Consider the following 20,320-nt stretch of genomic DNA (forward strand, 5'->3'; position numbering starts at 1 on the left):
AAACACCTTGCCCTTAGTTTCCCTTTATCAGAGGCTTCAAAAAAATGAAAAAAATCCAGTGAATAGCAATCACTGATTTAAATTGAGACTTGGGCAAAAGCCTCTTCTGTGCAATGTTTAAAAAGGCATAAATCCAGCCCGGTGCGCGCTCAATGAATTGTTCCGCGGTGACTCAGACATCTTTACCATCAAATAGGTCAGACAAATCTTTATGGAGGGAAGAAGGAAAAAAATCCCGAGCTAAATCCTCCCCGATGCACCTTGTTAAACCTTTTGCATTATGGTTATTTTTGACTTGATTAATCTCGAAAAATGTTTTCTCGAAGTCGTCTTGGGTTTCTCTCTGTGGAAGTGAAGCAGCTCCCTCTAATGTTCCCTTAAGAGACATTGCTAGGAGTTCAGTCCGTTTTCCTTTCTTCCCGTTATCAGTTGGCCATGGAGATTCTGAATGAGACCTGCTATCTATAGAATCCCTTCTCTAGAAATGATACCCTCAAGGGTACAATGAAATAGACTGAGTGAGGTGTGCACTGAAGACTTTTCCCTTAGACAGTATGGGGGTACAGCTTATTGTGTGCCCAGAACATTCCTTCTCTGTATATTTGTATTTATACATATGGGAGGGAGGTGCCATAGTGTTTCCCTTAGACTGTACAGTATGGGGGTACAGCTTATTGTGTGCCCAGAACATTCCTTCTCTGTATATTTGTATTTATACATATGGGAGGGAGGTGCCATAGTGTTTCCCTTAGACAGTACAGTATGGGGGTACAGCTTATTGTGTGCCCAGAACATTCCTTCTCTGTATATTTGTATTTATACATATGGGAGGGACCACGTTGTTAGAACAATATAGGGTATAGATTGTGTGCCCAGAGCATTCCATTTCTGTAAGAAAACCTTTGCTTACATTCTAGCTTTGGTATTTACGTGAGATGGCTGTTTACAGGTAATACAGTTTGCTATTATTGTGCTCGTTACAAAGGAAATAAGCCCAGAACGCATCTGGAACAGAATTAATCAGGTGCCAGAATTAAACATTACACGTTTCAAATCTGCTCTGCTGATCCGTTCCGTGGAGACAAAATGGCACAGGTATCAAAGCGTCGCAACACCCCCAAAAATAAAGGAACGGTGTCTGTCATTTTGTTTCATGTGTGGCCACACCGCCATAATTATGAACCGGTGACATGAGCGGATGTGAAATGGGCATCTGCCGTCCAGGAACCCGACCAAAGCGACCCGGTTCTGACAAACAGATCACATCTGTCGGAAGGTAATTATTTTCCACTTTCCGGCCTCGGCTGGATTCCGACCAATGACCTTGAAGCGCAGACTCTACAGTTTCGCTGCCAATTACCAAAGTTGTCATTGTGACAGTTTCTAGATTGTTTTATTCTTTCTATCAGGGAAAAAAAAAAGGAAAATATCTGCAGGGAGTAAACACTGTGTTATTTGCTGGAATTCGGCTATTTTTAATAGATAAACGCCATCACGGAGTTGGGTTCCGCTGCAATATTTCTCCATTAAATCAGCTGTGAGATAGTCATCTGGCGCCCAGCCACGGGCGTATTTGTCTTGGGTCTTTTTGAAAGATTTCACATAAGTCAGAAACAAGAAAAATGTAATATTTGACAAATTCTGAAGCTGACTATTGGTTTATAATGGATCTACAGCAAAGTGACTGTTACCCCAATGTTTCTATATATCTGTAACCTTGTTATGGGCTAAGGGGGCCCAGCCTGAAGGCCAGTTAGGGGGGGATTTGGGGTGAGTGCTTATTTGTACCCTGGGTACCCCTGGAACTATAGCGGGGTGACTGTTACCCCAATGTTTCTATATATCTGTAACCTTGTTATGGGCTAAGGGGGCCCAGCCTGAAGGCCAGTTAGGGGGGATTTGGGGTGAGTGCTTATTTGTGCCCTGGGTACCCCTGGAACTATAGCGGGGTGACTGTTACCCCAATGTTTCTATATATCTGTAACCTTGTTATGGGCTAAGGGGGCCCAGCCTGAAGGCCAGTTAGGGGGGATTTGGGGTGAGTGCTTATTTGTGCCCTGGGTACCCCTGGAACTATAGCGGGGTGACTGTTACCCCAATGTTTCTATATATCTGTAACCTTGTTATGGGCTAAGGGGGCCCAGCCTGAAGGCCAGTTAGGGGGAGATTTGGGGTGAGTGCTTATTTGTGCCCTGGGTACCCCTGGAACTATAGCGGGGTGACTGTTACCCCAATGTTTCTATATATCTGTAACCTTGTTATGGGCTAAGGGGGCCCAGCCTGAAGGCCAGTTAGGGGGGATTTGGGGTGAGTGCTTATTTGTGCCCTGGGTACCCCTGGAACTATAGCAGGGTGACTGTTACCCCAATGTTTCTATATATCTGTAACCTTGTTATGGGCTAAGGGGGCCCAGCCTGAAGGCCAGTTAGGGGGAGATTTGGGGTGAGTGCTTATTTGTGCCCTGGGTACCCCTGGAACTATAGCGGGGTGACTGTTACCCCAATATTTCTATATATCTGTAACCTTGTTATGGGCTAAGGGGGCCCAGCCTGAAGGCCAGTTAGGGGGGGATTTGGGGTGAGTGCTTATTTGTGCCCTGGGTACCCCTGGAACTATAGCAGGGTGACTGTTACCCCAATGTTTCTATATATCTGTAACCTTGTTATGGGCTAAGGGGGCCCAGCCTGAAGGCCAGTTTGGGGGGAGATTTGGGGTCCCCCCTTACTGCTGACTACAATAACTTTATTGACCAATGTGGGCCACCCTAAGGTCTGTCCAAACAGACTAGTGATTTGCTCATGCAACTATTTGTGGATTATATTTCTTATTTAGTAACAACAAAATAGAATACAGTAGTGACGCACAAGTCTATCTTACCTGTGCCTACTCAACCCAACACTGACGTTGACTGCCATGATGATTTATATGCCTGTGCCTGACCTACCCATCTCTGAAAATCCCTAAGGGTTTGGGGCCCGCACTTGTCTATAAATAAAAGCGGCACATCCTTTAGACCCACATAGAAGTGGGTTGGGACATGGCAGAAAAAGGTCACAGTAAAGGTCCCCCATACACGGGCCGATTGTAGCTGCCGATATTGGTCCCTTGGACAGATTCGGCAGCTTATCGGCCCATGTAGGGGCAGGAACGAGGGGCCTGCCCGACCGATATCTGGCCTGAAATTGGCCAGATATCAATAGGCCAGCTTAGAAAATACAGTCGGATCGGGGACCGCATTGGCTCGTTGATGCAGTCCCCGAACCGACTGCCACTTTGCCGCCAATATAATTTGATCGTTTAGCCCCAGGGCCAAACGATTGAATTAGCCTGCACGCTCCCCGATATCGCCCACCCGTAGGTGGGGATATCGGGTGAAGGTCCCCTCGCTTGCCGATCTCACCAATCTTAACGTGTATGGGGACCTTAACTTGGCTAACGTCAATTGAGGCCCACTACTTGTCCACTACAGAGGCAATCGGTTGGCTCCAACCCCTACCTAGTGTATAATCCCAGCTTTTTCCATGTGAAAATTTACACAATCTCAATAAGAAATAATCTAAAAAAGAAAAGCGTGAAGTTAGAAGAATAGAAACTAGTTATACCCGAACAAGCAAAATGACCTTCATATCCCTCATCTTAGAAGGTCAGTATGTTGAATTCTCAGTGGTCCAGCTGTTGGGTTGGGATTTGCATCAGTTCCGGCATTTCTCCACCTCTGCTTTCGAAACACCCTCTTCTAATGAAGCCTCCTGTTAAACCTAAGTCGACATCTACCATCTTTATTCTAATCAAGGCAGGCATGTGACAAGGTTTATAGCAACGGTATTTTCCCTGAATGTTCGGTGCCGTAGGCAAACTTCTTTCTACGATGGAAGAATGCTGAGCAATTCATCTATAAAGACCAGAAGTCGGCTTCTTCTTCTTTAACGTGACGCAAATTTAGTTGTACAAGGCTGTAATGGGAACCTGTTCGGTCGAGGCAGAGAATGGGCCACCCTCTGTGAAGGCCAGGATTTAGATTAGGGTGTCAAAATGTGAGGAGCTGTACTCGGTTAACCTTGGATAAAAGAAGTGCTGGTATGAGATAAACTCAAACCATTTACTCCTATATGTAACTCTGAGACTTGATCGGTGATCAAAAAGACTTGAAAGTGACATCTACGGACGCACGTTGGCCAATGCTGCAGCTCCGCTTCTCTTCCTGCTTTTCAACTGTTCTGCTTTTGGCCCGAAGAAGTGGATCCAGTCACCCTGCTATAGATCCAAGACTATCTGGACAATAAAAGTAGTCTCTACCTGTTGTTGGAAATAATGCAGGAATGATAAAGCGTACATTTTTTAGCTGTAAGACTCTAACCTGGGCTTCTGCAAGCATTATAAACCAACAGTCAGCTTCAGAATTTGTCAAATATTAAATGTTTTTGTGTTTCTGAATTATGTGAAATCTTTCAAAAAGACACAAGACAAATACGCCTGTGGCTGGGCGCCAGATGACTACAGCTGATTTAATTGAGAAATATTGCAGCAGAGCCCAACTCCGTGGTGGGTGGTCATCCAATTTATGGCCACCTTAAATGCTCATTTATCTACTAGGCACAAACTGCCCAGCGGAAAGGTCTTTCTACTCAAATGAATGTATGGCCCATCAGCTCCAAAGCTCATTTCAACCAAAGTAAGTTATGGCCCCCTCTCCCCCCACATCCCTGCTCCCCTACACTAGTAATCACACACACAGCTATAGGTTGAGGATGGGGGTGTCAAACAGTACTCCCCCATCCCTATCCCAAGTTTTAAAGTTACTAACAGATCCATGTGGTGAGCTAATCAGATTCTGATTAGGCCATACGCAGACCTGTTGGGAGAAGACCACATCAATGTGATGTTGAGGTCCTCACCCTACATGATAGACATCTAGCAGTCAGGCCATAGATAATCCAATAGCCGCCAATATTCAGTGTCCCAGTCTGAAGGAGTCCATGTTGGCATATTTAACCGGTCAATGTATGATCACCTAGACGAGAAGCAAACATTTATTGGGACAAATCTGGTGCTTTCTATACTGTCCACTGTGACATGGGAATATTGATTCCGACATGCCAAGGTCACTTTACCCCTGATTTTTATGATTATTATTATCATCATTTTTTCCTGCTCTTCCTTCCTCTGTGGCTGCCGTGAGATTCCCCGCAGCTATAATTTGCCTGTGCTTACTCAGAATGGAGCGCAGCCCTCTCGCTTGGAATGTGCTTACATTGCTTCTCCTGCCACAAGCCAGTTCAAAAGCCCAAAAATAGAAATATTGCTTCCCTTCCCAAGTACCATCAGTGGGTATACCTCGTGCCACTTATGCCTATGAACCATCCACGTGCGAGGATTTCCATTCTTGATAAAATAAATGGCTATCAATCAACACTGGCTTGGTTTTTTGTTTTCTTTTTTGAGACCAGTCGGTCGTACGGGCGGAAACGTTGAAATAAACAACGCACGTACATAAGGAATGTTCAGCCCCAAGAGCCGTTATGTATGGAACGTTCTCGGCTACGAGGTGCTTTTATTAAGCCATACATTACGGCGTAAGCTAAAAGTCAAACGGGCCGAAATGAACACATAAAACATTTTATTGCTCTTTTAATTAGAAACTTAATAAATATGCAGGGCTTGTATTAGTTGATCAACAGAAAGCTGGAGGGCTAGGTACGAGGAGGCGGTGTAAATGAACTGCTGGTTGGAAGAAGGGTGGCCTAGTACATAGCGAATACACAGGGTTCCACCCATTTCTATGCATTAAACTAGGGGTCCTCAAACTTCTTTACCAAGGGGCCAGTTCAATGGCCCCTCAGACTGTTGGGGGGGGGGAGGGACCAGCACCCCCTCCCCCATGAAACTATGGCCCACTCCTGCATTCTGTTCCAGCAACCCCCCGCTCCGTCCGTCCACCCTCTGGCTGCCCGCTGAGTCCTCCCTCTGCCCGCTGAGTCCTCCCTCTGCCCGCTGAGTCCTCCCTCTGCCCGCTGAGTCCTCCCTTTGCCCGCTGAGTCCTCCCTTTGCCCGCTGAGTCCTCCCTTTGCCCGTTGAGTCCTCCCTCTGCTCGCTGAGTCCTCCCTCTGCCCGCTGAGTCCTCCCTCTGCCAGCTGAGTCCTCCCTCTGCCCGCTGAGTCCTCCCTTTGCCCGCTGAGTCCTCCCTTTGCCCGCTGAGTCCTCCCTTTGCCCGCTGAGTCCTCCCTTTGCCCGCTGAGTCCTCCCTCTGCCCGCTGAGTCCTCCCTCTGCCCGCTGAGTCCTCCCTCTGCCAGCTGAGTCCTCCCTCTGCCAGCTGAGTCCTCCCTCTGCCCGCTGAGTCCTCCCTCTGCCCGCTGAGTCCTCCCTCTGCCAGCTGAGTCCTCCCTCTGCCAGCTGAGTCCTCCCTCTGCCAGCTGAGTCCTCCCTTTGCCCGCTGAGTCCTCCCTATGCCCACTGAGTCCTACCTTTTCCAGCTCCCCCTTACTCCGTCCTTCTTCCCAGCTCCCCCCTCCCAGTCAACGCTGAGTCCTCACACCATCCGTCCTCCCTCGAAGCTCCCCCGTCCCACTCCCTGCTGAGTCCTCTCCGTTGCCAGGGGTTAGGACGCAGCGGGGGGCCGGGTAAATTAACCTGGGTCATAGTTTGAGGACCCCTGCATTAAACAAAAACTTGGCATTTGGACTTATTGGGCGGCGTCAACACTTTGGTACCTCCCCATGGATTGAACCTTTGCTTGTCCTTTAACGGATATGTAAACCCAAAATTTTAAAAGTTGGGCACATCTCCCCCACCCAAACTGCATCATTTGTACTGCCATTACATTTTCCTTCAACAAGTACCAGATTTCACCAAGACCAACTTGTAGCCAATAAGGAGTAGGTTGTACCAATTTTAATCTAATTGTTGGGGGTGACAGACCCTTGCAACCAAACAACAGATTAACGTTACACTTAGGGGCACATTTACCAAAATCCTTTTTTTCTTTTTCCTTTATGGTATAAATTTGGAGTAACCACGATCATTTCTGAAGTTCCAAAATGTCTCAAAAATGCTTTTATCGTTCGTACGAATATATCGCAATCGCGTTCCGAAAGTCACGATATTTTTGTGCCGAAAAGTTCGTTATGTCGTAAAAACCTTTCTGGCTTTGATGCCTTCCATAGGACTCAATGGCACTCGATAGATCAAACCTGGCGAAAAGATAGTCCCGGTAAAAGTGTAACCAAAGTGTTAACGAATTCCGAAATGTTCGTATTCTTTGCTCAAAAGTACGATTTCTTTGTGGAAATTTACTGAAAACCACGTTCCAACTTGTGAAATTATAACAAAATTTTCGCATGCACTCCGAAATGTTCTATAATTTAGAAAAAATACGAATTTATCTCAAAACTGTTTAGCAAATGGGCCCCTTATTTTAATTGCTAATACAGGTATAGGACCCATTATCCAGAATGCTCAGGACCAAGGGTATTCCAGATAAGGGATCTTTCCATAATTTGGATCTCCATACCTTAAGTCAACTAACAAATCAATAAACCATTAATTAAACCCAATAGGGCTGTTCTGCCCCCAATAAGGGGTAATTATATCTTAGTTGGGATCAAGTACAGGTACTGTTTTATTATTACAGAGAAAAGGGAATCATTTAACCATGAAATAAACCCAATAGGGCTGTTCTGCCCCCAATAAGGGGTAATTATATCTTAGTTGGGATCAAGTACAGGTACTGTTTTATTATTACAGAGAAAAGGGAATCATTTAACCATTAAATAAACCCAATAGGGCTGTTCTGCCCCCAATAAGGGGTAATTATATCTTAGTTGGGATCAAGTACAGGTACTGTTTTATTATTACAGAGAAAAGGGAATCATTTAACCATGAAATAAACCCAATAGGGCTGTTCTGCCCCCAATAAGGGGTAATTATATCTTAGTTGGGATCAAGTACAGGTACTGTTTTATTATTACAGAGAAAAGGGAATCATTTAACCATGAAATAAACCCAATAGGGCTGTTCTGCCCCAATAAGGGGTAATTATATCTTAGTTGGGATCAAGTACAGGTACTGTTTTATTATTACAGAGAAGGGAAATCAGTTTTAAAATTCTGAATTATTTGATTAAAATGGGGTCTATGGGAAACAGGCTTTCCGTAATTCGGAGCTTTTTGGCTAATGAGTTTCCGGATAAGGGATCCCATACCTGTACTTGTATTCTACTATTCATATCCCATACTGACTACACATCCTGGTTGGTTGCTAAGGTAATTAAGCCCTAGCATTCAGATCATATGCAAGAATTCTAAACCTGACAACTGCATTACAAGAAAACCAATTAACCAATTAAAAAAAAAACATTGTTTTAGGTTTTCAAGATATTAGCAGTTTTATAAACAACTTTTAAAGAGAAAAATGATGCCTTCTGGCCAAGTATCCTTTAAAGATATCGAGCAGCAATGGTTTCAGGGAATGTGATGGTGAAGGGAACACGTGGCGTTAAACCAAGTATAACTTTCCATAAAATATAGCTTTTTTTATAGAGATTTATTTTGCCAAAAAAAAAATAAGTGAATGACATTGTAAAAGTCAGCTTTATAATGAATAGGCAATAGCGACCCTCTCGAGATGAAAGTGGGTTGAGAGAACCAGCTGTAAATTTAATTTGCCCAATTTGCGGGTTCTTTTTCAACACGAGGGATGAAAATGAGCACTTTCCTACCAACCATAATGATTTTTGGAAGATTACAGGCCAGAGTCATAACTGGCTCCCTTCAGCAAGCATCGATAAATGCCGCTCTTATACACACGGAGCAGCCTTATATGATGGCATAATGGGAGAGATTGATTTTAGTTTTTTATAGTCTCGGCAGGATAATCACTTATTCTATCCATTGAGAGAGAAAAAAGAGTTGGCAGAATACAGATGGTGCCGATAGGATTATGTTTCCCTGTACTATGTACAATTATCCTCTTAAGCCTATGGCACAGGGTATCCTGACCAACACTGAGCCCAGTTGGAAAACATTGGCGGTCAAAACCCCCTATTCCCTCTCTAACTATTCTAAGCCCCGGCCCGTCTGTCACTGTTACAAATAAGCACTCACTCCAAATCCCCCCCTAACTGGCCTTCAGGCTGGGCCCCCTTAGCCCATAACAAGGTTACAGATATATAGAAACATTGGGGTAACAGTCACCCTGCTATAGTTCCAGGGGTACCCAGGGCACAAATAAGCACTCACCCCAAATCCCCCCCTAACTGGCCTTCAGGCTGGGCCCCCTTAGCCCATAACAAGGTTACAGATATATAGAAACATTGGGGTAACAGTCACCCCGCTATAGTTCCAGGGGTACCCAGGGCACAAATAAGCACTCACCCCAAATCCCCCCCTAACTGGCCTTCAGGCTGGGCCCCCTTAGCCCATAACAAGGTTACAGATATATAGAAACATTGGGGTAACAGTCACCCTGCTATAGTTCCAGGGGTACCCAGGGCACAGATAAGCACTCACCCCAAATCCCCCCCTAACTGGCCTTCAGGCTGGGCCCCCTTAGCCCATAACAAGGTTACAGATATATAGAAACATTGGGGTAACAGTCAACCCGCTATAGTTCCAGGGGTACCCAGGGCACAAATAAGCACTCACCCCAAATCCCCCCCTAACTGGCCTTCAGGCTGGGCCCCCTTAGCCCATAACAAGGTTACAGATATATAGAAACATTGGGGTAACAGTCACCCCGCTATAGTTCCAGGGGTACCCAGGGCACAAATAAGCACTCACCCCAAATCCCCCCCTAACTGGCCTTCAGGCTGGGCCTCCTTAGCCCATAACAAGGTTACAGATATATAGAAACATTGGGGTAACAGTCACCCCGCTATAGTTCCAGGGGTACCCAGGGCACAAATAAGCACTCACCCCAAATCCCCCCCTAACTGGCCTTCAGGCTGGGCCCCCTTAGCCCATAACAAGGTTACAGATATATAGAAACATTGGGGTAACAGTCACCCTACTATAGTTCCAGGGGTACCCAGGGCACAAATAAGCACTCACCCCAAATCCCCCCCTAACTGGCCTTCAGGCTGGGCCCCCTTAGCCCATAACAAGGTTACAGATATATAGAAACATTGGGGTAACAGTCACCCCGCTATAGTTCCAGGGGTACCCAGGGCACAAATAAGCACTCACCCCAAATCCCCCCCTAACTGGCCTTCAGGCTGGGCCCCCTTAGCCCATAACAAGGTTACAGATATATAGAAACATTGGGGTAACAGTCACCCTACTATAGTTCCAGGGGTACCCAGGGCACAAATAAGCACTCACCCCAAATCCCCCCCTAACTGGCCTTCAGGCTGGGCCCCCTTAGCCCATAACATTTTAAGCAAAACAAGGTATTTTCCTCTCTCCTATAGGGATCAAGAGAACACAGATATGATTTTCCCTAAGTGGGGATTCTCATTAGACTGCCTGAATGTATCATTCTCTGACTGCTGTAGGTGCACTCTCACCTGTGTACATAAAACCACTTGGGAATTAATCAATCGTTTTTAATTGGCTCCCTCAAGTCACCCAACAAAGTAAAGAGATAATGGCCGCCTGGTGCTTTAATTTGGCAACTGGAATTTTGTTACTTTAAATGGCAAAAGTGTTTGTCATGGCAACGGTCTCCTTTATTCAGGTTTTAGAAAAACATTTAAGTTCAAATGCAAGCACAAGTCATTTACCATCTACATTTATATAAAAAAAAAATGCCAGCGTTGCAGCTTGAGTGTATAGTTCAATCTAAAATACATGTCAGCTGCCATATTGTTTCCCTTAGACAGTACAGTATGAGGGGTACAGCTTATTGTGTGCCCAGAACATTCCTTCTCTGTATATTTGTGTTTATACATATGGGTAGGAGGTGCCATAGTGTTTCCCTTAGACAGTACAGTATGGGGGTACAGCTTATTGTGTGCCCAGAACATTCCTTCTCTGTATATTTGTATTTAATATGGGGATGCATAGTTCCCTAGGTATGGGGTAGTTTGCCAACATCCTTAATTGTTTACATGGGAGGGAGTGCCATAGTGTTTCCCTTAGACAGTACAGTATGGGGGTACAGCTTATTGTGTGCCCAGAACATTCCTTCTCTGTATATTTGTATTTATACATATGGGAGGGAGGTGCCATAGTGTTTCCCTTAGACAGTACAGTATGGGGGTACAGCTTATTGTGTGCCCAGAACATTCCTTCTCTGTATATTTGTATTTATACATATGGGAGGGAGGTGCCATAGTGTTTCCCTTAGACAGTACAGTATGGGGGTACAGCTTATTGTGTGCCCAGAACATTCCTTCTCTGTATATTTGTATTTATACATATGGGAGGGAGGTGCCATAGTGTTTCCCTTAGACAGTACAGTATGGGGGTACAGCTTATTGTGTGCCCAGAACATTCCTTCTCTGTATATTTGTATTTATACATATGGGAGGGAGGTGCCATAGTGTTTCCCTTAGACAGTACAGTATGGGGGTACAGCTTATTGTGTGCCCAGAACATTCCTTCTCTGTATATTTGTATTTATACATATGGGTAGGGGGTGCCATAGTGTTTCCCTTAGACAGTACAGTATGGGGGTACAGCTTATTGTGTGCCCAGAACATTCCCTCTCTGTATATTTGTATTTATACATATGGGTAGGAGGTGCCATAGTGTTTCCCTTAGACAGTACAGTATGGGGGTACAGCTTATTGTGTGCCCAGAACATTCCTTCTCTGTATATTTGTATTTATACATATGGGTAGGGGGTGCCATAGTGTTTCCCTTAGACAGTACAGTATGGGGGTACAGCTTATTGTGTGCCCAGAACATTCCTTCTCTGGGTTTTTTTATTTATACATATGGGAGGGAGGTGCCATAGTGTTTCCCTTAGACAGTACAGTATGGGGGTACAGCTTATTGTGTGCCCAGAACATTCCTTCTCTGTATATTTGTATTTATACATATGGGTAGGAGGTGCCATAGTGTTTCCCTTAGACAGTACAGTATGGGGGTACAGCTTATTGTGTGCCCAGAGCATTCCTTCTCTGTATATTTGTATTTATACATATGGGTAGGGGGTGCCATAGTGTTTCCCTTAGACAGTACAGTATGGGGGTACAGCTTATTGTGTGCCCAGAACATTCCTTCTCTGTTTTTTTTTATTTATACATATGGGAGGGAGGTGCCATAGTGTTTCCCTTAGACAGTACAGTATGGGGGTACAGCTTATTGTGTGCCCAGAACATTCCTTCTCTGTATATTTGTATTTATACGTATGGGTAGGAGGTGCCATAGTGTTTCCCTTAGACAGTACATTATGGGGGTACAGCTTATTGTGTGCCCAGAACATTCCTTCTCTGTATATTTGTATTTATACATATGGGTAGGAGGTGCCATAGTGTTTCCCTTAGACAGTACAGTATGGGGGTACAGCTTATTGTGTGCCCAGAACATTCCCTCTCTGTATATTTGTATTTATACATATGGGTAGGAGGTGCCATAGTGTTTCCCTTAGACAGTACAGTATGGGGGTACAGCTTATTGTGTGCCCAGAACATTCCTTCTCTGTATATTTGTATTTATACATATGGGTAGGGGGTGCCATAGTGTTTCCCTTAGACAGTACAGTATGGGGGTACAGCTTATTGTGTGCCCAGAACATTCCTTCTCTGGGTTTTTTTTATTTATACATATGGGAGGGAGGTGCCATAGTGTTTCCCTTAGACAGTACAGTATGGGGGTACAGCTTATTGTGTGCCCAGAACATTCCTTCTCTGTATATTTGTATTTATACATATGGGTAGGAGGTGCCATAGTGTTTCCCTTAGACAGTACAGTATGGGGGTACAGCTTATTGTGTGCCCAGAGCATTCCTTCTCTGTATATTTGTATTTATACATATGGGTAGGGGGTGCCATAGTGTTTCCCTTAGACAGTACAGTATGGGGGTACAGCTTATTGTGTGCCCAGAACATTCCTTCTCTGTTTTTTTTTTATTTATACATATGGGAGGGAGGTGCCATAGTGTTTCCCTTAGACAGTACAGTATGGGGGTACAGCTTATTGTGTGCCCAGAACATTCCTTCTCTGTATATTTGTATTTATACGTATGGGTAGGAGGTGCCATAGTGTTTCCCTTAGACAGTACATTATGGGGGTACAGCTTATTGTGTGCCCAGAACATTCCTTCTCTGTATATTTGTATTTATACATATGGGTAGGAGGTGCCATAGTGTTTCCCTTAGACAGTATAGTTTGGGGGTACAGCTTGTGTGCCCAGAACATTCCTTCTCTGTATATTTGTATTTATACATATGGGTAGGAGGTGCCATAGTGTTTCCCTTAGACAGTATAGTTTGGGGGTACAGCTTGTGTGCCCAGAACATTCCTTCTCTGTATATTTGTATTTATACATATGGGAGGGAGGTGCCATAGTGTTTCCCTTAGACAGTACAGTATGGGGGTACAACTAATTGTGTGCCCAGAACATTCCTTCTCTGTATATTTGTATTTATACATATGGGTAGGAGGTGCTATAGTGTTTCCCTTAGACAGTACAGTATGGGGGTACAGCTTATTGTGTGCCCAGAACATTCCTTCTCTGTATATTTGTATTTATACATATGGGAGGGAGGTGCCATAGTGTTTCCCTTAGACAGTACAGTATGAGGGTACAGCTTATTGTGAGCCCAGAACATTCCTTCTCTGTATATTTGTATTTATACATATGGGAGGGAGGTGCCATAGTGTTTCCCTTAGACAGTACAGTATGGGGGTACAGCTTATTGTGTGCCCAGAACATTCCTTCTCTGTATATTTGTATTTATACATATGGGAGGGAGGTGCCATAGTGTTTCCCTTAGACAGTACAGTATGGGGGTACAGCTTATTGTGTGCCCAGAACATTCCTTCTCTGTATATTTGTATTTATACATATGGGAGGGAGGTGCCATAGTGTTTCCCTTAGACAGTACAGTATGGGGGTACAGCTTATTGTGTGCCCAGAACATTCCTTCTCTGTATATTTGTATTTATACATATGGGTAGGAGGTGCCATAGTGTTTCCCTTAGACAGTACAGTATGGGGGTACAACTTATTGTGTGCCCAGAACATTCCTTCTCTGTATATTTGTATTTATACATATGGGAGGGAGGTGCCATAGTGTTTCCCTTAGACAGTACAGTATGGGGGTACAGCTTATTGTGTGCCCAGAACATTCCTTCTCTGTATATTTGTATTTATACATATGGGAGGGAGGTGCCATAGTGTTTCCCTTAGACAGTACAGTATGGGGGTATAGCTTATTGTGTGCCCAGAACATTCCTTCTCTGTATATTTGTATTTATACATATGGGTAGGGGGTGCCATAGTGTTTCCCTTAGACAGTACAGTATGGGGGGTACAGCTTATTGTGTGCCCAGAACATTCCTTCTCTGTATATTTGTATTTATACATATGGGAGGGAGGTGCCATATTGTTTTGTGTATGCTAGTCATGTGAACTCATTTATTAAATGGAAATTAAAAGAAAGGCCCAATAAATGGCTATACTTACCCTTGAATATTAAAACTATACAACTTCTGAATGGCGTAACAGTCAGTGGCAATAGTGGAATTCAGTTAAACACTGGTAAAGATTCAACTTTGTAAAAGTTTTTTATGTTTTCATGTAGGAAGAATTACAGGACAACCCCATAATAATCAGCGCTAAAGTCACGACCAATGGGCAGCGAGAAGCAGGCGTGTAATGTTATTGGCTACAGAAAGCAGCTGCTCCCGACAAACTGCCATTTCCCCGGCTCAGCACCAGCTGTGGTATCTATCCGCGTAATTACACATTTATTCTGCGGCAGATTAGGACAAACAGTTTATTTAGCGAGTCACGCTCCGAAGCAAAGGACCCGCAACCGGGCTGCTGTGGAACTAACACTCCCAGCAGTATGCCAACAGTTAAAACTCCTCCTCTTTCATAAGGCAAAAGCTTTATTTTTTCTTGGTTTTTTTTCTATATTAAGCTTCTTTCTGGTTGCTAGGGTCAGTGACCCCGCTGGTACAAACAGGAGTATCTAAGCGAACAGCTACTGGGATCAGGGTCGGACTGGGTGGTGCAGGACCCCTGGGGCACCCCCAAGGTGCCTCCGCCGGCCACGTCCCCCCCATGCACCCCTAACCCCCCCCCCTCACAGGGGCCCTTGTCCGACGTCCTCCCCTGAACGCATATGTGAAACACGTCAGGGGAGGACATCGGAGGTCAGAGGAAGCAGCAATAGGGTCGGGGGGTATTTTGCCGGTGTCCCGGCGGCCCAGTCCGACCCTGACCAGGTTGCACAAACGAGACCCCACTAAATGGCAAATTCAGCTCTTATTTCAGAATACAGAGCTATGGAGATGGCTGTCGAGTTTACTGTATAGTACGTGTTTGGTGCAAACCCATGGGAACCGAGCCAGATGTAGGCCAAGTAGGTGGCCACCCTACCTCTACCATTGTACAGAGCCTAAAGGTGGCCATACACGTTAAGATCGTTAGGATTGGCGAGGTCGCCAAGTGATTGGATGTTCTCCCGATATTCACACCTACGGGAGGGCGATATTGGGAGAATCCAGGCCAAACAATAGCATTATAACGATGGGTATTGGCAAAGTCGGTCATCAACCAGCCAATGCGGTCCCCGATCCGACTACATTTTTTAACCTGCCCAATCGATATCTACCCAATTTCAGGCCAGATATTGGGCGGGCAGGCCCGTCGGTAGTGCCCATACACTTAGCTGCTGAATGGGTCTAAGGGACCTCCCCAACATCCTCCAGCTCCACTCCCCAGCTTCCTGCAGCTCCCCCCCAGCATCCTCCAGCTCCATTCCCCAGCTCCCCCCAGGCGTCCTTCTCAGCATCCTCCCCCCAGCATCCTCCCCACCAGTATCCTCCCCCCCAGCGTCCTTTCCAGCATCCTCCATCACCCCCCCCCCCCTTTCCCCCAGGTCCCTGCGGCATCCTCCGACTTCTGACGTCACGCGCAAGCACGGGGCGCAACCAATCAGAGCTCATATTTCTTTTAAGGGGCCCATGTCAGCGGTCCAGATTAAAAAGGCCAGCTGGCCGAAGTTTGCCGAACCCTGGCCTATAGAGACCCACTGGCAGAGGACCCAATCAACACACATGCCATTCTTCACCCAATGGGCTTTTCTAACCTGCCTGATAGATATCTAGCCTTCAGTTTGGCCACCATCAAGAGCACACCTTACACAGGCTAATAAGCTGCCAACTAGGGTTGCCACCTTTTTGTGTGCCTAACACTGGCCTTTGGGTTGGGGGACGGGACCTGATATAATTTGGGTACAGGGCTATGACGTAGGGGTGGGCAAATGGGGGGGGCAGGTAAAGGTACAGAGAAATGGGTGGACTGGGCAGGGCAAAAGGCAGAGAAGAGGGGTGCCATAGTTATTAAGGGCGATTGGCAGCAGAGAGGGAAGGGAGAGATTTATAGGGCATTACAAATTTCCCGGTAAGTACATTGCTGGTAAATTTGTAATACTGGGGCCGGTCCTAGCTGGGGATTTACCGGCTAGGCCAATCAGATACTGGCCAGGTGGTTTTGACGGGCCATGGCTACACACATGTCTATCTACCAAAGAATGGTTAGCAGAAGAAGATGAATGTTTTGTAATGGCCAAGTCGATCCAATGTGCAGGAATGAGAGCACTGCCGGAAAGGTTTCGTTGGACTGGGGGGTGAAGGGCACACCGGGACTCCCGCCCCAGAGGCCCTGTAGGTGCCCGTGCCTCCCCCCACCCACCCCCACCCTTCCCCGAGCGCGTAAATTTAACGCGTCAGGGTATGAGCAGTCCGGGAGTGCCGGCAAGGGTCAGGTCTGGGCTGCGGGGGGCCAACCAGGATTTTTCCCAGTGTCCTGGCGGCCCAGTCCGACCCTGGTTGCCGTGATTGTGGCCCAAAGGGGGGGCCCACCAGTTACTGAAAAAAACATTTTAGTATCTCCAGCCCAATCACAGCACCCGGATACACAGCCCTACACTACCCTCATTATCTGCACCAGAAACATTCGTTGGAACTTCGCCGCCTTCCTTTCGACATCTGCAAATCAGATTATTTTCCAAATGCAAACAACCGTGACAGACAAATCAATTTATTTCTTTTAACAAAAAAAAAAAAAAGAGGGAAAACAGTAATTACGGCGCTCAATAGCAATAATTACAATTAGTTAAGGAAAATAATAATATGTAATTACAGTATTACAAATGTACATAATAAAGGAATGGAGGGAACAGTAATTACTGCCATTTTCGCGTTCCGGGGCTGCCATTGCTATGGAGTGGCAATTAGATAAAAAGTTACTAAACAGAAGGGAAAAGGAATAAATAAAAAGGAATGAAAGCCTGACCTTAAGGCCTACAGAGAGCGCAGCCACCGAGAGGTAAAGACGCTGGGACGCAGGGGCAACTGCACCTAAAGTGAAGGGTAAAACCTATTGCCAGTGTTACCCCCTGCAGGTGTAGGTGATGGTTCTAATCTTTCAATGAGAACTCTGCAAAATTGTCAGCGTTTACTTTGTCTGCAGCGCCATCTACAGTTCGTGGGGTTATTGCAGCGCTGTATCTCAGGACTTCTGGCACTATCACTTGCAATGGTTAATAGCTGAGCAACAGTAATGCGACACCCTTTCTCCAGTTCTTCAATGTCTCAGCTTTATAGATAAGGAGGAATTCATTATATAAAAGGTATAATTGTGACTGTCAGCTGATGATAGAACTTCTGTTCCACCCACAATCCCCTGAAGAACCAATGAAATTTGAAAATGAAAGCATTTATCTTTACTCCCTTTTCCCTCCACTCCCCCTGTAATCAGCACACTTTGTTTAGAGATAATATAAAAGTCGTCACCTTTCCTCCATGTGTCTCGGGTTTACAGATGAGGAAGACTTTATTATATAAGGAGTCTAAAGATGGCCATACACGCACCGATAATATCGTACGAAACATCATTTCGTACTATATTTGGTGCATGTATGGCAAGTCGGCAAGTCGACCGGTATCGCAGGAAGCTGCTGATATCGACTCGCCGATCGGCCAGGTTTAAAGATTTTGATCGGGCGCCGTAGAAGGCCCCTGAGCAAAATCTGCCATCAGGGCTGAATCGGCAGAAGGAGGTAGAAATCCTATTGTTTCTACCTCCTTATCTGCCATTTCAGCCCTGAACGGTTAGTGGCTGATTGAACGATCTTTCGTGCGACTGAAAGATCCCAAATCCCCACGTGTGTGGCCACCTTAAAGGTGCCCATACACCTTCAGATCTGCTTGCTTGGCGAGGTCGCCAAGCGAGTGTATCTTCTACCGATATCCACTGGGGCCAAACGATCGAATTATAACGACGGGTATAAGCAAAGTCGGTCCGGGGGCCGCATCAACGAGCCGATGCGGTCCCCGATCCGACTAGATTTTTTAACCTGCCCGATCGAGATCTGGCCAATTTCAGGTCAGATACCCGTCGGTAGTGCCCATACACAGGCCGATTAGCTGCCGAATCTGTCTAAGGGACCCATATCAGCAGCTAGAATCAGCCCGTGTATGGGGACCTTAAGGGTAAAGACACACTGGGCTACTAGTAGCAGCTACTTTTTAAAGGCTACTAAACTCCAGCCATAGACAATACTGAGAATTGAGAATGACCAGCATTGTCTTTTTTTGTATCCACGACAAGTAGCTGCTACTAGTAGCTCCATGTGTCTTCACCCTAAGGGTAGCCATACACATTACAATTGTGATCTTTCCTGTGACCCTCCACTAAAGCTCAGGGCTGAATCGAGATAGAAACAATAGGAATTCTTACTCCTATCGGATTCGTCCCTAAATGCTTGCTTTTGTTCGCATGCCTTCAACGGTGTCCAATCAAAATGTTTCTGTCCCGCCCGATATCCAAGGCCTTTGCAATACTGTCACCTCATCAATCCATCGTACAAAACCTCGTAACCTCGTTTCGTACAATCTATTGGTGCGTGAATGGCCAGCTTAAGGATAATATCCCACAGAAAGATTAGTCGCCCGCAATAAATCTCTGCTGCCACGAACGACTAATCTCTCCAAAATGCCTTTCCACTGCCAACAAGGAAATCACCAATGGAAAGGCTTCTGCATCACTTCGGCTTTGTTGCTGGTGGAAAGGCATTTCGGAGAGATTAGTCGCCCGCGGCTGCAGAGATTTATCGCAGGCGACTAATCTCCACCTCCATCTAAAAACGGCAAAGAGTTGGAAGAAGAAGGCAAATAATTCAAAAACAAATAAATAATAAAGACCAAGGTAAAAGTTGCTTAGAATAAGTCATTCTATAACATACTAGTTCAATCTGCTGCCCTGTGTAACATTGTTTCAAATGCCAGAGCCCCCCCCCCCCAGGGCAGAGAATAGAAAAGGAATGGCAATCATTACTTTTAATAGCAGTTATACAGTATATACAAATAACTCTGTCTAGTATATGAATGTATTGGAATTATTAGAAAACCCTACACTGCACCGATGAGCCCTGATAAGGGAGAAATCTGTCTGTAGTTGGTACCTTATCAATACCTGCCCTGGCGGTGCTTTAAAACCTAGCGAGTGTTAGCCTTTAGGGTATTACATAAAAACTGAAGTTTTCCTTCCTATGAACCAGTGGTTTCTCACTCTATAAAAGCATGTCGTGTGATGCAGCGCCATCTATAGGTCACTGAGTAACAGCATAAATAAAAGCAACAATGAAGCTGTGGCATGTTCCTTGTCCCATAAGCTTATTATTTTGAAAGCACAGTGCAAGTCCCCCCCCCAATACATTATTATTGTATACGGTTTCTTAGTGTTGATGAATATGTATATGGCCAGAAGCACCACACTATTTAGCCTTAGCTTAGCAGAGCAGTTTGTAGAGAACACTAAAAGGGCCACTCACTTGTGCAACAAAGAGGTGATACTCTTCCGGAAGGATCCAAGACTGCGGGTAAAAGTTGTATTCTTCTGGGAACAGTTCCTGCATGGTCCTAACGGCTCGGCTCAGGTTGATTTTACGCACCATCTCAGCCATCCCTGAAATAAATACATTTTAACAATAAGATGAAGACAGTAGGTCAACATGGAGACAGTAGGGCAAGGTGGAGACAGTTGGACATTATAGAGACAGTAGGGCAAGGTGGAGACAGTTGGACATTATAGAGACAGTAGGGCAAGATGGAGACAGTTGGACATTATAAAGACAGTAGGGCAAGATGGAGACAGTTGGACATTATAGGGACAGCAGGACAAGATGGAAAGAGAAATGCAAGA

General features: G+C 45.4%; 1 protein-coding gene across 2 annotated transcripts in view; it reads right to left on the bottom strand.

The window, feature by feature from the left end:
• Window positions 1-20,320, bottom strand: part of ttll11 (tubulin tyrosine ligase like11) — a 125,663-nt gene that overhangs the window by 87,196 nt on the left and 18,147 nt on the right. For both annotated transcript variants that reach the window (XM_004916627.4, XM_031891618.1), the window contains exon 3: window positions 19,950-20,083. In XM_004916627.4, coding sequence (XP_004916684.3) covers window positions 19,950-20,083 — 134 coding nt within the window. The remainder of the gene's footprint in view (window positions 1-19,949; window positions 20,084-20,320) is intronic.

The sequence above is a fragment of the Xenopus tropicalis genome, chromosome 8 (genome assembly GCF_000004195.4).
Source record: "Xenopus tropicalis strain Nigerian chromosome 8, UCB_Xtro_10.0, whole genome shotgun sequence".
NCBI classification, from domain to species: domain Eukaryota; kingdom Metazoa; phylum Chordata; class Amphibia; order Anura; family Pipidae; genus Xenopus; species Xenopus tropicalis.